At 36.6% G+C, this 20,258-nt stretch overlaps 1 protein-coding gene across 1 annotated transcript; it reads right to left on the bottom strand.

Annotated features, from left to right (window-relative positions):
• Nucleotides 1–485: 485 nt before the first annotated feature.
• On the bottom strand, nt 486–10,600 carry LOC140817413 (uncharacterized). Its single transcript, XM_073177083.1, has 13 exons — nt 10,451–10,600; nt 10,121–10,370; nt 9,903–10,049; nt 9,533–9,584; nt 9,190–9,364; nt 8,902–8,984; nt 3,399–3,608; nt 2,575–2,691; nt 2,298–2,454; nt 2,020–2,127; nt 1,557–1,622; nt 1,250–1,467; nt 486–618 (listed from the first exon to the last, which is right to left on the bottom strand). The coding sequence occupies exons 1-13, from the start codon at nt 10,503–10,505 to the stop codon at nt 529–531; spliced, it is 1,728 nt and encodes a 575-aa protein (XP_073033184.1). The 5' UTR covers nt 10,506–10,600; the 3' UTR covers nt 486–528.
• Nucleotides 10,601–20,258: the final 9,658 nt, after the last annotated feature.

Raw genomic sequence — 20,258 nt, 5'->3', positions numbered from 1 at the left:
TACAAGGGATATTAATGCAAATGTTTTAAAATAATTCAATTAATTGAGTTTGAATTTGATGATATAGAGATGAAATGAATAATAAAATAGATTGAATTAGAATCAAAAAAATTACTGCATTACACTTAAATTTATTATATTTATATATTATTTACTACATTAATTTATTCGAGATAATTAAAATTATAGTTAAATTAAATAAATTTATTCTTAATCATGTATTAATCTCGCTTAAGATTAAAAAGCTTGAAACTTCACTCATATGCTTCTAAATGTTTCACATTTTTTAGAACTTTGGACTATAATAGACCCGTTGAAATTAATCGATTATAATTTGTATCATCGCATGCTTACATATTAAATTTTAACATAAATTGAATCAAGGACGATTTTATTATATTTTATTTTTGAGTAGATAAAACAGTTGAGTTAATTTAGTGAAGCGAAACATGCACAAATTATTAGTGAATGAAGAAAACTGACCAGGCAGGTGCTCCAAATCTTGGTCAAACGCGTCGTCCGCAGTTGCTAATGATGTCGAACGTACTCTAATTCTGTTTGGGATGCTGTGTCTTCAGCAACCATCCACCAATTTTCATCATCTTCAAATGTTTCGTCCTGTTAAACAAACACCGACGAAGAGGGGTGCCACTTGGTATAAATGTATGATACAAATAGAGAAGATATGGAAAACTACTCTAAACTAATAAGGCATCCATGACTATATATGAGTGACGTTAGTCTGTCTGTTGCATCTTTTGTTGGATCAAATATATATTGTTTGCATAACTGTGAATATAGTATCAGAAATTGGCAATTGGGGGTTCCAAGTTTTCAAAAATGTTATTTTCTGTGCAAGGACTCGCGAGTTGAGAAGATCTTTAGCGAATTGAAACATTGTGTTCATGGTACACATGACAAGCACTTTGGCAGAGCCATGGAAACAACAAAACATCTAGCATGTATGCAAGACACAAGCCAAATATCTAATCAGAATAGCAACTAATCTTGCCGGTAAATGCAATCAAAGTTGCGAACAGCAACTCGTCACATTTGGAGAATCTACTAAATATGGCTGGAACAGATTCGTAGGAGTTAGAAAGAAAGATTAATGAAACAGAACAGCATAGCCCAGATATGGAAGAAATATGCAGTTGCCTCTTAAAAAAAATTTATTAATAATCGGGGCAACAAAATTGCAAAAAGCAACTTCGGGATTATAAAACTTAGTGAATCGAGTGAGACTAACCACCCGAGTAAGGTCCAGTGCTTTCTGAAGATTTTCGACCTGGTCAGCAACTTTGGTGACTTGAAGCCACCACTCTTCTTTCTCACAGTTACCTGTGTTACTTTTACCACCGGATGAACTGGTGCGTCCATGATCATTACTGTCTCTAGCATGATCGAAAGTAAAAGAAGGATCTGGAAAAAGATCATCAGGGATTGGTCGCAAAGGAGATCGATAACCTAGAAAATGCAACCAGTCAAATAAAACCTTATTGAACAATATTGAAATGTTTTCAAATATGGAAGGAGAAAATATCAACAGTGCTTACCTCTGCAATCAGGATCATGGCACTTTTGATAATAAACAGCCCTTTTGAGATCAATAACATAAATAACTGAAACAAAAAAAAGAGCTTACGTGTTAATCCACAACAGTTTATCTACAAAATAGTGAAATACTAATGTATTCTCTGTTCCCGAATAAATAATGATGATGAAAATAAAGTCCAAAATACGAATAATTGAAACCAGACCCAAGAGATCCAATAACCAAGTAAAGGAAAGGAATGTGTTTCAACTGATCCGTAAATTGAATCATTACGAATGATAATAAGCTGCTGCCTCTTGAATCACCAAAGATCCTTATTTCAACTATGTCAATAAACCAGTGGACAACTACTGATTGCATCTTGTTCATAATTGCTCTCTCATTAAGTTTAGCTACAGGAGAGCAATATATGAAACACAAGATTCTTGAAGGATAATAATCGATAAGAGTTCAGAAATAGATACCATGGTTGCTTTTATGTTCTCGGCCAATTCGTTCGCAGTATCGATTTCTAGACATGCTATAAACCAGCAATCCATATTCCGAGAGCCAGTACCAGCTACGAATTTTTCCTAGCACCAGTTCAGCTGTGAGTCAGAATTGTTTTCAGGGCGGAGAGACCAAGGGCACAAAACTCTTGATAACATTAACATTCGACAGCAACTCAAATAAAAAGAAATGTGCTTAGTTCCTTCACACTAAAAAAAATTATTTAAATTTGTTTTGTATACCATAGTAGCACCTGATACGTTTCCGTGAGAAGCAATGGTTTCGACAAAATCATCCAAAGCTGGAAATGGAGATTTCCCCATTAAATAAGTCATTGAAGCATCACTTGTACAAACAGTTGTGTCAAACTTTTTAGGGAAGCCCGAAAGTTTTTGTGTGTTGCTGGTATTCTGCAACAAATAATTTAAAGATTTTCAATATAATTGAACCATTAACTGTGTGAGAGAGAGTGCATTGGTGAATGTGGCAGTAGAATCTACAAGGAAAAAAGTGTACATAGGTTAAGGTACCTCAGTGCCAAAGTGCAATTCCTTCACACAGTCTAAATCCATTTTGCAAATTAAAAGCTTCTCACAGTCGGAGTTCATGTTGCAAATCAAGGATGTCACGAAAACTTCTTCATCGTTCTGACGCATATTTTATAAGATCATATCATGCATCATGGAAACTTTGAGAATTAAAAGGGAACTGTAGATGTTATTGAATGGATTATGGCGGGATATGAATCAAGTTTTGAAATTTATTTTCGTCTATGAAAATTTCCACACATTAGTCTACAGTATTTAACACGAGCATCCTGACACAAGCAATAGGTTCAGATGAGATCTCCGTAAAATTCTAAAGGAGGTTCATGGTTGAGATCACGGTATCACCGGGATCACATAATCACTTGATTCATGTTTAGGAATGAGATTTGATAAGCGCATCTACACAAGTAAATGAGAAAAAATAATGAATGGTGATTCATGGCTTTAATTGAAAGACTTTAACTGAAAGAGTCTGGGATAACTTCACGCACTCCTCCCAACCATAGGAAAAGGAAACGAAAAGAAAAACTCTGTGCTTAATCACCTTATGACAGAACTTACTAAAGAATTACATGGTTAAATTCTTGTCTATCGTTAATTACTGCACTGTTATTCTCAGACCACTACTTTAGAATATGATGTCTGTTGACCTTCAGGTCTGATTGTCTGTATATGTCATTGTTCAATGAACATAGAACCAAGGTGCTGCAGTAAAGTGTAATCAGCCAATTATCGTTGACAAGATATGCAGTTAAGACTTTGAAATGCATAGTGAACTATAGAAGTTGGGTAAAAACATTGCTCACCATATCCTTACATTTAAAACGTCCACTAGGAAGAAGAACTGATTTCTTCCCCGCTTTAGACGATAAGTACAGTCGAAAGCAACGGTTCCTAGAGTAGACGGCAGTATCCACAAAAGGCTGGTGTTGACTGTCAGAACATGAATCCTTGGATACAAACAATTTCTGAAAATTTGTGTCCCTTTCTTTGTAATTGTAAATGCGTGAATAAATCTGGCCATAAGACATGAAAAGATGCAGCTTTCACATCATGCTCAAGTAAACTAATGTCGACAAGAATATTCAATGAGATGGGGCCAAAGGTGGCATACTTTGAATGGAATGAATAAAAAAAGAAACGTGTGGTTGCAATTCAAACAGTAGACGGAAATATGAATACGCGTTTTTAACGCGTGTTCACACGGTCAGGAGGCTCTATAAATAGAGCTCCCCCTTTTCATTTCAAATTATCCCTTCTTCGAGTTTTCTCTCATATAGCATTTGAGTGCTTAGTTCTATAATATTTGTGAGGTGTTTGTTCTCCTGTATTAAGAGAGTTGTGTTCTCTTTGGAAACACAGTGAGTGAGTTGTACACCACAAAATATTATAGTGGAAATTCTTTTCATCTTGCCCGTGGTTTTTACCCTAATAATTTTTAGGGGTTTTCCACGTAAATCTCGGTGTCCAGTTTATTCTTTATTTTCGACTTTTATTATCTCAAATTCCGCACGTGGGACCAACAAGTGGTATCAGAGCCTTGGTTTAAAATTTCTTAAAATTCTGAGTATGCTCTGTGGTTGCAGCCTAGACTGATCTTCCACATCAGAAAAGAGTTTTTGAAATTTTTTTTTATTAAGGCGGGATTAATTTTGTCCAGTCTACAAAATTGTTGTAGAGATAATGGCGGGAAGGTACGAGATAGCAAAGTTCAACGGAAGCAATTTTATGCTGTGGAAAATAAAGATACAAGCAGTTTTAAGAAAGGAGAATTGCTTGGCGGCTATTGGAGATAGACCGGTGGAGATTACGGATGATGGAAAGTGGAATGAGATGAATAATAATGCTGTTGCCAATTTACACTTGGCTATAGCAGACGAAGTTTTGTCAAGTATCTCTGAGATAAAAACAGCCAAAGTTATCTGGGATACTTTGACAAAGATGTACGAGGTCAAGTCCCTACACAACATGATTTTCCTAAAGAGAAGGCTTTATACTCTTCGGATGGCGGAATCTTCATCGATGACCGACCATATCAATACACTAAATACTCTATTTGCCCAACTCACTTCCATGGGGCATAAAATAGGGGAAAATGAACGTGCGGAGCTTCTACTTCAAAGTCTACCAGATTCATATGATCAACTTATCATCAACATTACCAACAATATTCTTATGGGCTTTCTAAGATTCGACGATGTCTTAACTGCGGTTCTCGGAGAAGAAAGCCGACGCAAGAATAAGGAAGACAGGTTGGTAAGCTCGAAGCAGGCAGAGGCTTTGCCGATGATAAGAGGAAGATTTATGGACCGTGACTCCAGTGGGAGCCAAAGACGGGGTAGATCAAAGTCGAGAAGTAAGAAGAAAAATATTTACTGCTTTAAATGTGGCGGTAAAGGGCACTTCAAAAAAGAGTGTACGAGTATTGATAAAAGTTCTCAAGGAAATGTGGCCAGTACTTCAGGCAGTGGTGAAATATTATTCAGCGAAGCAGCAACTGTTGCAGAAGGCAGACACAAATTTTGTGACACATGGATTATGGATTCAGGAGCGACGTGGCATATGACGTCTCGGAGAGAATGGTTTGATCATTATGAACCAGTCTCAGGAGGATCTGTATTCATGGGAAATGATCATGCCTTGGAAATCGCTGGGGTCGGTACTATCAAAATTAAAATGTTTGATGGCACCATTCGCACCATACAGGAGGTACGACATGTGAAAGGACTGACGAAAAATCTTTTGTCCTTGGGGCAATTGGATGACATCGGGTGCAAAACTCGGATCGAGAACGGGATCATGAAAATTGTGAAAGGCGCGCTTGTGGTTATGAAGGCGGAAAAGATTGCTGCAAATCTGTATGTACTTTTGGGGAAAACACACAAAGAGGCAGAACTAGCTGTTGCATCAATTGGTTCAGGAGAAGAATTAACAGTGTTATGGCATAGAAAGCTCGGGCATATGTCAGAACGGGGGTTGAAAATTCTCTCAGAACGGAAGCTGCTGCCGGGACTTACAAAAGTGTCACTACCCTTTTGTGAGCATTGTGTTACCAGTAAACAACACAGATTAAAGTTTGGCACTTCTACTGCCAGAAGCAAAAGCATATTAGAGCTGATTCATTCGGATGTTTGGCAAGCACCGGTTGTATCCCTAGGAGGAGCGAGATACTTTGTCTCGTTCATTGATGATTTCTCTAGGAGATGTTGGGTGTATCCAATCAAGAAGAAATCAGATGTTTTCCAGCTCTTCAAAGAATTCAAAGCGCGGGTTGAACTTGATTCTGAAAAGAAAATCAAGTGTCTGAGGACTGACAATGGAGGAGAATATACCGGTGATGAGTTTGATGCATTTTGTCAACATGAGGGCATCAAAAGACAGTTTACGACGGCTTACACACCTCAACAGAATGGAGTGGCGGAGCGGATGAACAGGACCTTGTTAGACAAAACAAGAGCTATGTTGAGGACTGCGGGTCTAGACAAGTCATTTTGGGCGGAAGCAGTCAAAACCGCTTGTTATATTATCAATCGTTCTCCTTCAGTGGCGATTGATCTGAAGACTCCGATGGAGATGTGGACCGGGAAGCCGACAGATTATTCTCATTTGCATACATTTGGAAGTCCGGTGTACGTTCTGTACAATGAGCAAGAAAGATCGAAGTTGGATTCGAAATCCAGAAAATGTATCTTCTTGGGTTATGCTGATAGAGTAAAGGGGTTTCGCTTGTGGGATCCTACTGTTCACAAGCTTGTCATCAGCATAGATGTTATCTTCGAGGAAGATAAAGTAAAGGGAGGCAAAGGCACACCGAATTCAGAAACTACTATTTTTCAGGTTGAAAATAAGACAGACGAAGGTCAAGTTTCTTGTGAAGCAGTACCAAAGCACGAAGAACAAGAATATGTTGAGTCTGAGGTTCCCAATGTGAGGCAGTCAACTCGAGACAGAAGACCACCAGGTTGGCTTTCAGATTATGTCACTGAAAGCAACATTGCATATTGTCTATTATCAGAGGATGGTGAGCCATCGAGTTTCCACGAGGCTACTCAAAGCTCGGATGTATCCTTGTGGATGATAGCAATGCAAGAAGAGTTGGAGGCATTAGACAAGAATAAAACTTGGGATCTTGTTACATTACCACGTGGGAGGAAAGCCATTGGAAACAGATGGGTCTATAAGATCAAGCGTGATGGCAATAACCAAGTGGAGCGGTATCGTGCTAGATTGGTGGTAAAAGGGTATGCTCAGAAAGAAGGCATTGACTTCAATGAGATATTTTCTCATGTGGTTCGGCTTACAACAGTCAGAGTAGTGTTGACATTGTGTGCGGTGTTTGACCTACATCTAGAACAGCTAGATGTAAAAACAGCGTTTCTTCATGGAGATCTTGAAGAAGAAATCTATATGCTCCAGCCAGAAGGTTTTGCGGAAAAAGGCAAAGAGAACTTGGTTTGCTGGTTGAACAAATCTCTGTACGGTCTCAAACAGGCGCCGAGGTGTTGGTACAAGAGATTTGATTCCTATATCATGAGCCTTGGATACAACAGATTGAGTGCAGACCCTTGTACATATTTCAAGAGGTCTGGTGATGATTATATCATTTTGCTGTTGTATGTGGACGACATGTTGGTAGCAGGCCCCAACAAAGATCAGGTCCAAGGATTGAAGGCACAGTTGGCTAGGGAATTTGATATGAAGGACTTGGGACCAGCAAACAAGATTCTAGGGATGCAAGTTCACCGAGACAGAAATAACAGAAAGATTTGGCTTTCTCAGAAAAATTATTTGAAGAAAGTCTTGCAACGCTTCAACATGCAAGATAGTAAGCCAATATCGACCCCTCTTCCTGTTAACTTCAAGTTATCCTCAGAGATGTGTCCTAGCAGTGAAGCAGAGAGGATGGAGATGTCTCGAGTATCATATGCATCAGCAGTGGGAAGTTTGATGTTCGCCATGATCTGTACAAGACCGGACATTGCTCAAGCAGTGGGAGCAGTTAATCGGTATATGGCGAATCCTGGACGAGAGCATTGGAGCACTGTGAAGAGGATCCTTAGATATATTAAGGGTACCTCGAATGCTGCATTATGTTATGGAGGATCGGATTTTACACTCAGGGGCTATGTCGATTCAGATTATGCAGGTGATCCTGATAAGAGGAAATCTACTACTGGTTATGTGTTTACGCTTGCAGGGGGAGCAGTAAGCTGGGTTTCAAAACTGCAGACGATTGTGGCGTTATCTACAACAGAGGCAGAATACATGGCAGCTACTCAAGGTTGTAAGGAGACAATATGGATTAAAAGGTTATTGGAGGAGATCGGGCACAAACAAGAGAATGTTTCTTTGTTTTGTGACAGTCAGAGTGCCTTGCACATCGCAAGGAATCCAGCCTTTCATTCCAGGACGAAACACATTGGAGTACAATTTCATTTTGTGCGAGAAGTGGTAGAAGAAGGAAGCGTGGATATGCAGAAGATCCATACTAAGGATAACATAGCTGATTTTCTGACTAAGCCAGTAAACATTGAAAAGTTTGAGTGGTGTAGATCCTCAAGTGGCCTAGCGGAAACGTAAGCAGCGGGTAATGGCAAGATTGAAAGGATGTGTGGAGATGTGTTTGATTCTCAATCAAATCTCCAAGTGGGAGAAATGTCGACAAGAATATTCAATGAGATGGGGCCAAAGGTGGCATACTTTGAATGGAATGAATAAAAAAAGAAACGTGTGGTTGCAATTCAAACAGTAGACGGAAATATGAATACGCGTTTTTAACGCGTGTTCACACGGTCAGGAGGCTCTATAAATAGAGCTCCCCCTTTTCATTTCAAATTATCCCTTCTTCGAGTTTTCTCTCATATAGCATTTGAGTGCTTAGTTCTATAATATTTGTGAGGTGTTTGTTCTCCTGTATTAAGAGAGTTGTGTTCTCTTTGGAAACACAGTGAGTGAGTTGTACACCACAAAATATTATAGTGGAAATTCTTTCATCTTGCCCGTGGTTTTTACCCTAATAATTTTTAGGGGTTTTCCACGTAAATCTCGGTGTCCAGTTTATTCTTTATTTTCGACTTTTATTATCTCAAATTCCGCACGTGGGACCAACAACTAAATCAACTGAAAAAGACATATTAAAACGCCTACATTTTAAAACACTAGAGGAAATGCACGTGTTTCCTCTTAATCTTGAAGCATAAAAATTTATTGCTAGAAAATTATCACTATTCCGTAAACATGTACATGAGCGTATGGTGAGGCTATCCATTTATATCGGGTTACCAAAATGCTGTTATGCAGTTTACATACCTCTGCTACAAAGGCACCAACATGTGAGTTGTCTTTGAAAGCAGTCTTCGGCATGCAGATTATTAAATGTCGAGAGAACTTTTCTGCCAATAATAAGACAGAGAGAGCATGTGAAAGCATGTGAAAAATAGCAGGTAAATTTTTGTTCTTAAAGGCTGTCTCCAGCGCATCCGCTATGTCTCTGTGTGTATAAATAATAGCAATGTTCAGGCCCGTGCCTGATGTTTAATAAGTAAAGAAATGAATCATTTTAAAGAAACCAAGTGTGATACCTTGCAAGCATCTTACCTTCAGTAGATGAATCAAGTTCTACCACCATATCATGGTTTCCTTGAAAAGAATACTTCTCGAGTAACGAATCAAAGATGACAATTAGCAGGAGATCTACCATATCATCTCCATTTCTACCAGCGTTCACTCTCTTATTGAACTCCAAATCAAAATATAAATGGCATGGTAGTCCCTAAATAGATGACAATAGTCAGCAAGACAGCTTTCAGTGCCCCACCTCCATACAGAAAAATAAGGGTCAAGGTGCACTTATAATATTTTTTCCACCACAAAAAATAAGCTTGAGCAGAGTAACCAATTGAGATTAGCTCCAAAAAATCCTGAAGGATAAAGTTATCACCTCTTGAATTACTTCATAATGGTGTCGAAATTGAGGACTCATACCTTTATACCTACAAAGATCGGAACGAACAACCGATAACACAATTAAGATGCAAGAGGCACAAGCCATTACGATTCATGTACAAACATGGTCGGACAAAAGATCTGTTAGGATATAGAATTCAATCAGGAAGGGAAAATTTATGAAAAAACAATATTGGAATTTTCATTCTCGATAAAATGAGCACGAATTTGACAGAATAGTTCCAAATCTTACATTGTTCTATAAAACTAAACAAAGGATGCCATTTCCTTTGCAATTTCTCCATCTCTCAACTCCAAAATCAAACAGAGGCTAAAAAAGATAAAACATATATACAAACACTTGCCTTTGCCAAAAATCCTTATATTTCGAAACAAGGAACCTTCTTACACCATTCACGTGATCCTGGTAACTAAATACCCGAGCATTCGCATGCTGTTTCGCGAATTTCATTGCTTCATCCTGTCTTGGGAAAGTTTTCCATATCTCCTCCCTAAAACAAACTCATTCAATCATGCAAAAATGATTGTATCAATTTCCACAAAACTGGACATATCTTTCTACCTCAACTTATTTTGTTCATCGAGATCAGCACGAATCTCATGCAGCAATCGCAACAAATGAACCGGCCTTTTCGGAGGGACTGCGTGCGGGGAGCCGTAAAACACAATTGGAGAGAATTGTTTGCTATTGTTTCCCGATTCTACACATATTTTTGCCGTTTGAGTGTCAATACTTGGAGATGCTTCTTGTCGTGGTGAAAACTGTTGCTTTAGTTTTCGTTTCTCTTTCCTTCTTTCTCTAATAGCAGAATCTGAAACACAGAACAATCAAACTGTAATTTTGAATAAATTCTTTCATGAAAATGGGGGGAAATGTAGAGAGAAAAGGTACCCGGAGGAGTGATTCCACATTTGAAGCATTGGAACAAACGATCGACGTTATCCATATAGTTTATCGGTATCCGGCGGAGCTGCTACGGGTCCACGGCGGTTGTTTTGTGTGCTGACGATTTCCAGGTTGTAGCCTCGAGCGGGAGTTTTATTTTGGGATAGAGTGGAAATTGAAATTTTAAAGCACCGCGGCTACTTTGCTCCAAGAAATTAAATTGATAAATGCTAACACCAGAACTATTTTGCTGCAGCCACATCCACGCTGGGTCCCGGCTATTGATCATAATCTTTATTAACTCTCGATTACTGTTAGGCTACGTTTGGTTTGGAGGATAAAATAAACTAATGATTAGTATGTAAATGACAAAAGAAATTATTGTCATAGAAATAGTAATATATAATATAAAATTATATTATGTTTGGTATGATTTTTAAGTGTGGGATAATTTTGAATTTTTGAAGAAATGACAAATTTGTCCTTTTTTTTTCCTTCTTTACTCTGGCGGCGGACGGCGACGGTGTGGCGGTCGACGGAGGCGGTGGTCGGCTGTCAGTAGGCGGCGGCAGGCCGGAGGTGGTCGACCGACGGCGGCGGTCGACCTGCGGCGGCTGCGGTATTCTGGCGATCGGCCGGCAGTAGGCGGCGGCGATCGTCGGTCGGCGGCGGTGGTCGGCAGGTGGTCGGTCGTGGCGGTGAGTTTGGATATAAGAGAAGTGTAAAATTGGAAAAATAGAATGGATTAAGAGTTAGATAAATAATCCTAGGGGGTGGGGAGTAATTATTTTATCACACCTTATACAACCAAATCATTTATAGGAGGGATTGAGTTGGTTAAATAAAAATCGTACCAAATGCTTGAATAGTGTAATGCCCGAGAATTTCGCTAATGTAATCTGAAATGAGTTATTTATAATTGATATGATTATAGACGGAAAGGATCAGACCGGGAAAGACGAGAAAAGACACGAGATAGGTGCGAGGACAGAAGGTCTCGTGCATATGCGCGGGGAGTAGGTGCGCATATGCGCGAGCTGTACAGGAAGCTTAGTGCACGGACAGAACTTTGCGCGCATGTGCGCGGTGATCGGGCGCGCATATGCGCGAGAGGGTGAGTTCCAAAAGATCGAGTCCAGAGAAATTGGCGCATGTGCGCCGAGTGGAGGCGCGCACATGCGCGAGGATGTCCAATAGCCAAAGTTCAGAACAAAACTTTTGGCGCATATGCGCCGAGGTGGTGCGCGCATATGCGCCAGTAGTTGCGAAGCCAAGCGTCGAGACCAGTAGGTCTCGCGCATATGCGCTGAGGAGGGTCGCGCATATGCGCGAGACGTGTTTTGCAAAGAAAAGGGCCACGTTTCCTTCCCATGCGAATTGATATATAAAGTTATCTTTTCCTTCATTCTTTCAGCGCAAGAACAACGAGATTTCCTCCAGAATTCCTCAAGTTTCCTTTGAGTTCAAGAAGTTGATTTCGCAAGGTCTGTTTATCAGATTTTCGATCCGAATTCAGTATTGTGATCTTCTCGACAAAGGCTTCAACTGGACGTAAGTTTTACTACGTTTTGATATGATTTGAAAATATGATGTTAAAAGAATCGGATATGATTCATATATGGTGTTCTTGACATAGTAGACATCTTATAATCGAAACCAGATTGAAGAACAGATACCGTATGAAATTGTTATGCTTTTCAGAATGGATTTGATTGAGATTTGATATCAGAGTTGTATTGTTATCGATTAAGAGTCGTGAGAATTGATATCTGTTGATTTGTATTGCTGGGTATATTGAGATTATGCAGTTATGCCGTTGAAACAGAATTAGATTGAGTTCTGATTATATCCAGTATTGATTTGAGTGGGATATTGATATTGTACTCCTCGATATTGTCATTGCCAGATTGAGTATTGACAGACTTTGAATTCGGGACTTCGACTTCGTCAGAACTACGACAAGAAAGGTATAAATCAATGTTAACCGTGAAATTGACTTAAGTCAGATTGGACTTGAGTTTCCCAAACAAACCACATACTTTATTTAAATGTATTGATGTTTGCAATTTATGATGCTTGATCTATTGATTTATAGAACAGCAAGTATTGAGTCATGGGCGGAGATGCCTAGTCACCGGCAGATATGCCAAGTCTATGAAGGCCTAGATAATCCTTGCTTGAAAATTTGCGGAAAATTAATTTTTTTTTATTTTTAAAGTACTAAAATTGCCTCATTCATAAAATATACTGATAAACAAAGTTTAATATTCAAAATGGCAGCGGAAGTAAATATTTGTTTGCAAAATAACAATTTAAGAATATCCAACAACTGATAAAATGTTTGCATAAAATGGCAAGTGCTGTAAATGAGGTCCTCGGGTGCCACTACTGCCGACCCAAGCTGGCTCACTGGTCCCCGCCCTCGGCCCCAGCCTCATCAGTACCTACAACAATCAAGTCTAGTGAGTCTAAAGACTCAACATGTATATATCGTAGATAACGAGTAAATACTATAGTAAAATTTGCATGGGATAAAATATCATGTCATGAGGCATACTGTGAAAATAACTTATCATGAGCAATTATAATACGTGCATAACTGAACTGAAAAATCATAGTGAAAAATGTTTGCTCCTTGGAGCCCTGTACTGAAATAGTGTGTAATAATTTTCTGTTGAGATTATGGTCTACGCATGTGGCCCCTGCACTGAACTGAACTGACCGGTAACTGGCGACCAGGGGGTACCAAACTGAACTGACCGGTCACTGGCGACCGGGTGGTACCAAACTGAACTGACCGGTAGCTGGCAACCGGATAAAATAATGCTCCCATGATAGTGAATTGACCACAAGCAATATCGCATAAATCTCAAAAATAAGTATTTTCTATTTTTATGTACGTAATATAATTAAATGACATAATGAAATATCCTGTATTATTTTACCACACGGATTGGATCGTTCGCAGGCTCGCTGCAACCTAAATATGACATAAAAAATATGCAATAGCTTTTACTTGACCCAACTATGCAATTAAATCCGATAATGCGACAATGACGCTCAACGACTTCGAATTTAATCATGACTCCGAACCAACCCGAACCAACACTGAACCATCAAATAGTCATGATTAAAATACGCTTAAAATGATGAATTAATGCTCCTAAAATGATGCAAGTCAAAATCTAGGTGAATGGAGGCCAAAACAAGAAACGCTCTTTCGAGAGTCAATTTGGCACATCGCACCGTAAATTCTCGTACGACCTCAAAAATGATCCGAATCATGAACGGACAAAAACGTGGCCTTCCTAACTTGATGAGGCACTGTCCAGTCCAAGTCCATAGGCTAAAAGCCAACCAAGAACTCGAACGACGCCTGAGAACAGCAGCACACTTGCTGTCAAAATTACAGCTGCTGCACCTTTGCTTTTCCTGTGTCGTTTTTGAGACTACCGGCCATTGGTGTAACGTACCGTACTTTTACTACTTCAAAATTTGCGGAAAAAGTAAAAATTTTCTTAAACATAAAATTCATACGGTCGTCACTCATCATTCAACATAATAATATTTAAAATCAACATTCATAACTAATATTTTCCAACAAAGTACATATTTCAAATCATCTCACATCCAACATAAAAACATAATATTTTAAAGTTTTCATAAAACATAAACATAGTGGTCCTCGGGTTTAGCCTTCCGCTCAGTCCAAGCCTGCCCCTTGATCGCCACCTCCTGTCTCCTCCTCAACATACTCACCTGCATCGATCAAGTCTAGTGAGATCTAAAGACTCAACACGTATAAACTGGAATAACGAGTACTACATAATAAAATCACATGCAACTTCAAAATAGAGCGTACATACTTGAAACTTAAACTTTGCGTAATAAACTTGAACTTGAATTAAACTTCATCTTTGCGTAATAAACTTTGAACATACGTACATACATAATCTGACGTGCCGTCACATAAACTTTTCTTAAACATACTTTCATACTTCAACATACTTAACTTCATCATTTTGCATAGAGGATGTTTCAAAGCAAGTGACCCATAACATAATAAATATCTGATCAGACACACCACAGTACTGGGCTGACAGGGACGTATCCACTGCCACATACATAAGATCCCTGTTCATAATTTAACAGGACAGTTGATCCACGTTCATAATTTAACGCTTCACAACCACGATCTAACCCGTTCATAATTTAACGGGGTGGAGAGGTCCTCGGCCACGTTCACCGACTTCCAAACCCATTCACTTTTGGTCACAAGACATTTCGCATACCTCAAAAACTTCAAATATTTTCTTTGCACGTCATACATACTTACTTGGCGTTGAGGGATTCGTTGGATGTCAATCGGGTCGTTGCTGCAACATGCTAACATGAATTCATAAGCTTAACGTGTACAACTTAAATGTAAAAGTCATGCTTAATCTCAAGCTAAATAAATTCTTAGAACATTCTATAATTTCTCACAACTTGACCTTGTAAAACATCATATTTAATCATAGCATAAAACCTCAAATCAAACCTTAAATAATAAAAGAATAAACCTAAAATCTGAAGGTACACTGACCCCGTCCCTAGGTCCGTATCATGGTCCGTGTCCGTGCGCTTAAAAATTGTTGTGATGAAATAAGAAGGCACGGACCCCGTGCCTACCTCCGTGCCCGGGTCCGTGTCCGCTCTGTTCGACGAATTATTTTATGAAAATTTTGCGACATGTCTATTCTCCCAATTAACACATAATGCATCAAGATTCATCACTATGAGACCATTCTAGGACACCATAACAATGAACTAAACTTTTATAATCACCCTAAAATTCATACGACCCAAAATACTGTCATTTATATTAAAGTTTATTCATTACGACTTCTTAATAATTCAAGCTCTTAATGACATGAATCAAAACCACAAAAATACTCTAAACATCATTACTAACTTTCTTATATGCAGCAACGATCAGCCGTCGATCCCCAACAAAGCCTGCAACATAAAAACTTCAAGAACATATTAAAATTCATAACTTTCTTGAAACACGATTTGAGCAGTCATACTAAAAACTTCATAACTCACTCGTTTTTAATCCAAATAACTCGAATTTTATATCAAATCGAACGTATCGAAAAGATCTAAGTTTTCGTAGTTAAAATTTTTCTCAAAATCTTTACTGAAAAATCGCAGTATTTTTCAGAACATCAAAACATGAGTTTTCGGATCTAATTTGAGCAGTCATACTAAAAACATCATAACACACTCGTTGTTAATCCAAATAACTCGAATTTTATATCAAATCGAACGTATCAAAAAGATCTACATTTTTGTAGTTAAAAGTTTTCTCAAAATCTTTACTGAAAAATCGCAGTATTTTTCAGAACATCAAAACATGAGTTTTCGGATCTAATTTGAGAAGTCATACTAAAAACACCATAACTCACTCGTTTTTAATCCAAATAACTCGAATGTTATATCAATCGAACGTATCAAAAAGATCTACATTTTTGTAGTTAAATGTTTTCTCAAAATCTTTACTGAAAAATCGCAATATTTTTCAAAACAGCAAAAACGTGAATTTGGTGATCCAAAATTGTTTCAAACTTGATCTAGACGTGATTGCTCAAACTTCTACGCATCGCACATATAATTTTCGCATAAATAACAACACAACGCATAATATGACAAGATCGATGCATCAAGAACAGAATATACGTGTCCTTTTGATATTTAAAAATACCGTAACGACGATACCGAAGCGAAGACGATACGGGAGACGATCCGGGACGAACTTGGCTCAATTTTCTTTGAATAAAACTAAACTAAACTTGCTGGAATTTGTAGAGATTGTACTGTTTGTTGAAGGGAGAGGGGAGAGAAATAAAATGAGAGAAGATATCATAGAGTTTTACAAACATTTCATTCCTTATAGTCAAAAGTTTGAAAAAGGTGTTTGAATGTGTTTTGTGTTGTGTACGTGTATATGTGTGTGTAAATGTGTGAGTGTGTGTGTGAGTCAAAGTGTGTGTGCTCGTGTGTTGATATATATATGTGTATATATATATATATCTACATATATATAAACAATTGTAACATATATATTTAATATAATAAAAATCTATTTAAAAACATTTAACATACTAATTTAAAATAAATCTCATATTAACCCCATTATAAATTTTAAATTTAAATAAGATGCACAAATACTACAATTCTAAAATTTTAAAATCAATTAATTATTTAAATAATTTAATTAAGCTCTTAAATTACTAAAATTAATTAAATTATTTAAAATACTCCATCCTTATCTTAAATAAAATACTGCATTAAAATTTACTAAAAATCGTCCCGATCTCCTTTCCTCGATCTCGCCTCGAATAATCGCCTGAAACATAAAACTCTAAAAAAAACATTTTAACGTACATTAAATAAACATAAATAATTAAAATAATAAATTTCATAAATTAAATATATGCATGCATTAAAATCATTTAATAAAATACATAAGAATCTAATAACTTGCACGCACTTGGTTCATATGGACTTAAAATTTTCGGGACTTCACAATCTATCCCCCTTAATTTGAATTTCGTCCCCGAAATTCGCTAATCCTCGGTAATCCAAAAGTTTAGATTCTTAATTCTAGTATCCCAACAATCCATGCTACCGCTGCGCTACTCTGATAAATTAAGTTTTATGTTGTCCTTACGTCTCTTCAATCTGAATTAAATTTCCTACCAAAAACATCGTTTGCGATTCACAACTTAAAACGACTTATGGAGACTTACTTTTACTTTACTATGATCTCGACTTCTAACTTTTCTCGCCGTTCCCAATATTACTAATGGAGGCTCAAACTTATCGTATCATACCTACCTTATACTATTCCCGTAATGATCAATGACCTATTATTACATTTGCATTTACGCAATTCATCTTAAAAATTCTTAGCACCCAAAAATTACTGATCAACTCCTATCCTCGGCAATACACTTAATAGTTAAACATTATCTTTCCTCATAATAATATTGGGCTACAACTCTTGAATCGATTCTTTCCTTACAATACTAAGCTTATGTAACTTAGCTATTTACAATTACGTCCCAAATATAAAATTGTTACCAACTTTTAATTTCGAATAAGGATACGACAAGTATAAAAGCCTATAAGATTTTTAAACAAAATAAATTATGACATCTCATTATAATAATGAGATATGATATACATAATTATTTAAACATGTCTAATATTATATACACCATATTTTTACCATAAAATTATACAAATACATACATATACCAACGGTAAACGGTAACAAACGGCTATATTTTTTTTCTCTCTCTATAAATACCATCTCACAAATACATTCAATCACTCCAACTTTCTCTTCTTCTCTAAAACTTATTCTTCATCAAATTTTTCGAAGAAAAAGAAGATGGTTCTTGCAAAGTTATTTTCAATTATTTTAGTTATTATATTTACGATTCTTGTATTTATCGGAGAATATCCTCCTCATGTTTTTTCTTTATTTTTACGATTACTTGTAATTGTTGTTTATCCATTACTTTGTATTGCAATATTCATTAATTAATAAAATGCATCGTGATTTGTCGTACCACCATGGCAAACTTTTAGATTTCTTACTCAATAAAAATCTTAATATTCATTGATTGATAACTTATGTTGAACACCACTAATTCCCTTTTGTATTTATTTCACCCAAAAATTCCGTTTGAACACATATTCCATAAATTTGAAATTAAACCTTACGCAACCCAAATAATTTTGGATAATATAATTCCAACACACATATTCACTTATTCCCAAGTTTCTTAATAACTTACAAAAAAAATTTCTCAAGACCAGATGTCTACTTAAATCTTTTCATACATCTATCGAGTAACCTAACCATCGATCATACTCAACTTTCTAGAAAATAAAATTCCAACAAAAGTATAGTCCTAGCTTGTTAAGATCATTGATAAAAACTTATAACACATCAATCTTAATTTCCCATATTTTTTTTTAACTCAATGTTTATTCTTATAACTTAGCTAATTAATCAATTTTACCTCAAATCATTATCACCCTAAACTTTTGATTGCCGCAACATTAATCATTATCGCTTAACTTTTCGAGCTCAATGTCGATTCATCCTACAATTCTCTTGATTACCATTTCTTATAATATTATACCCCAGATACTTCAAGGTTCTAATGATCCCTTCGAGCTTAAATCATCGAAGTTTTCTATCATTTAAACCATTCAATTCTCACTTACCGCTACTAGTTCTTCCAATTTCTTAAAATTGTAAAATAAATTCTCACTTTCCTCGAAATTTTATCCAATTGTCCTAAAGTACAAAAATTTCACAATTACCCATAAGTTGTTGACGTTCCAAATTCCCTCTTATAGATTTCTCGTAACATAAAATTCAACAATATTAAGCTTATTAAACCCAAAATCAATTCCATAACGTCGAAAAGCTACTGATCTTACTCAAGTGTTCCTCAAAAGTTCGAACTTAATCCTCAAAAATTTCGAAATTTTTCAATTTGGCCCTTAAAGTTCCCAAAATTTATATTTTTGGCCCTACAACTCTTTGAAATTTGCATATTCATACCCATAAATTTTTCGACTTAATCCCCATTAACCTTAAAATTCTTGAACTAAAAATCTAATCCCAAAATTTGGTAAATTTGAAAATAATCCCTTAGAATATTGCTTTGCACTTAGGTCTTTAAAATTCTCAATTCATGTAATTCAATCCTTAAATATATCTAGATAGAACATACACTTTAAATAAATTCTACGTCTTTATACTTCCAAAGATCGTCGTAGTCTTCGAATCATTAATCCTTACATGAAATCTTTAAAAAGTTAATTAAGCTAGCAACCACGAATCATTTGTAATTTCTTAGAAAATCTACAAGTCCCAAAAGCATTCGTAATTGTAAAATTTAACTTATGACCTACAAGTATAACATCAGTACTACTAACCAAAAATTAATATAGACAAATCATTTTCAACTTTTCCAAACGCCCAAAAGTAAAATTCTTACTCATGTCCAAGTCCACCACACCAACATGCAAGAAATTAATTACTTTCTCATTTCATGTCATAACATGCATAAAAATTTTAAAGATCCAATCTCAATTCATAACGACAAGTCAGCCTGTACTCTGAAACGCATGTTATGTAAACATACAGGTAATAGAATTTTAAACATACACATACTGAAATCATGACTTGATGCTCATTACTTAAAAGACTTTAAAACTTTAAAACTTACAGACTTGAGGTGTGACTTCGTGAGCTTCTTGCGACTGGCAGTAGGCATAACCCTTTACAAGAACACCGCTCTGATACCAACTGTAACGTACCGTACTTTTACTACTTCAAAATTTGCATAAAAAGTAAAAAATGTCTTAAACATAAAATTCATACGGTCGTCACTCATCATTCAACATAATAATATTTAAAATCAACATTCCCAACTAATATTTTCCAACAAAGTACTTATTTCAAATCATCTCACATCCAACATAAAAACATAATATTTTAAAGTTTTCATAAAACATAAACATAGTGGTCCTCAGGTTTAGCCTTCCGCTCAGTCCAAGCCTGCCCCTTGATCGCCACCTCCTGTCTCCTCCTCAACATACTCACCTGCATCGATCAAGTCTAGTGAGTCTAAAGACTCAACACGTATAAACTGGAATAACGAGTACTACATAATAAAATCACATGCAACTTCAAAATAGAGCGTACATACTTGAAACTTAAACTTTGCGTAATAAACTTGAA

The sequence above is a fragment of the Primulina eburnea genome, chromosome 16 (genome assembly GCF_022965805.1).
Source record: "Primulina eburnea isolate SZY01 chromosome 16, ASM2296580v1, whole genome shotgun sequence".
Classification (NCBI taxonomy): Eukaryota; Viridiplantae; Streptophyta; class Magnoliopsida; order Lamiales; family Gesneriaceae; genus Primulina; species Primulina eburnea.
This window is presented reverse-complemented; position numbering and strand designations above follow the sequence as displayed.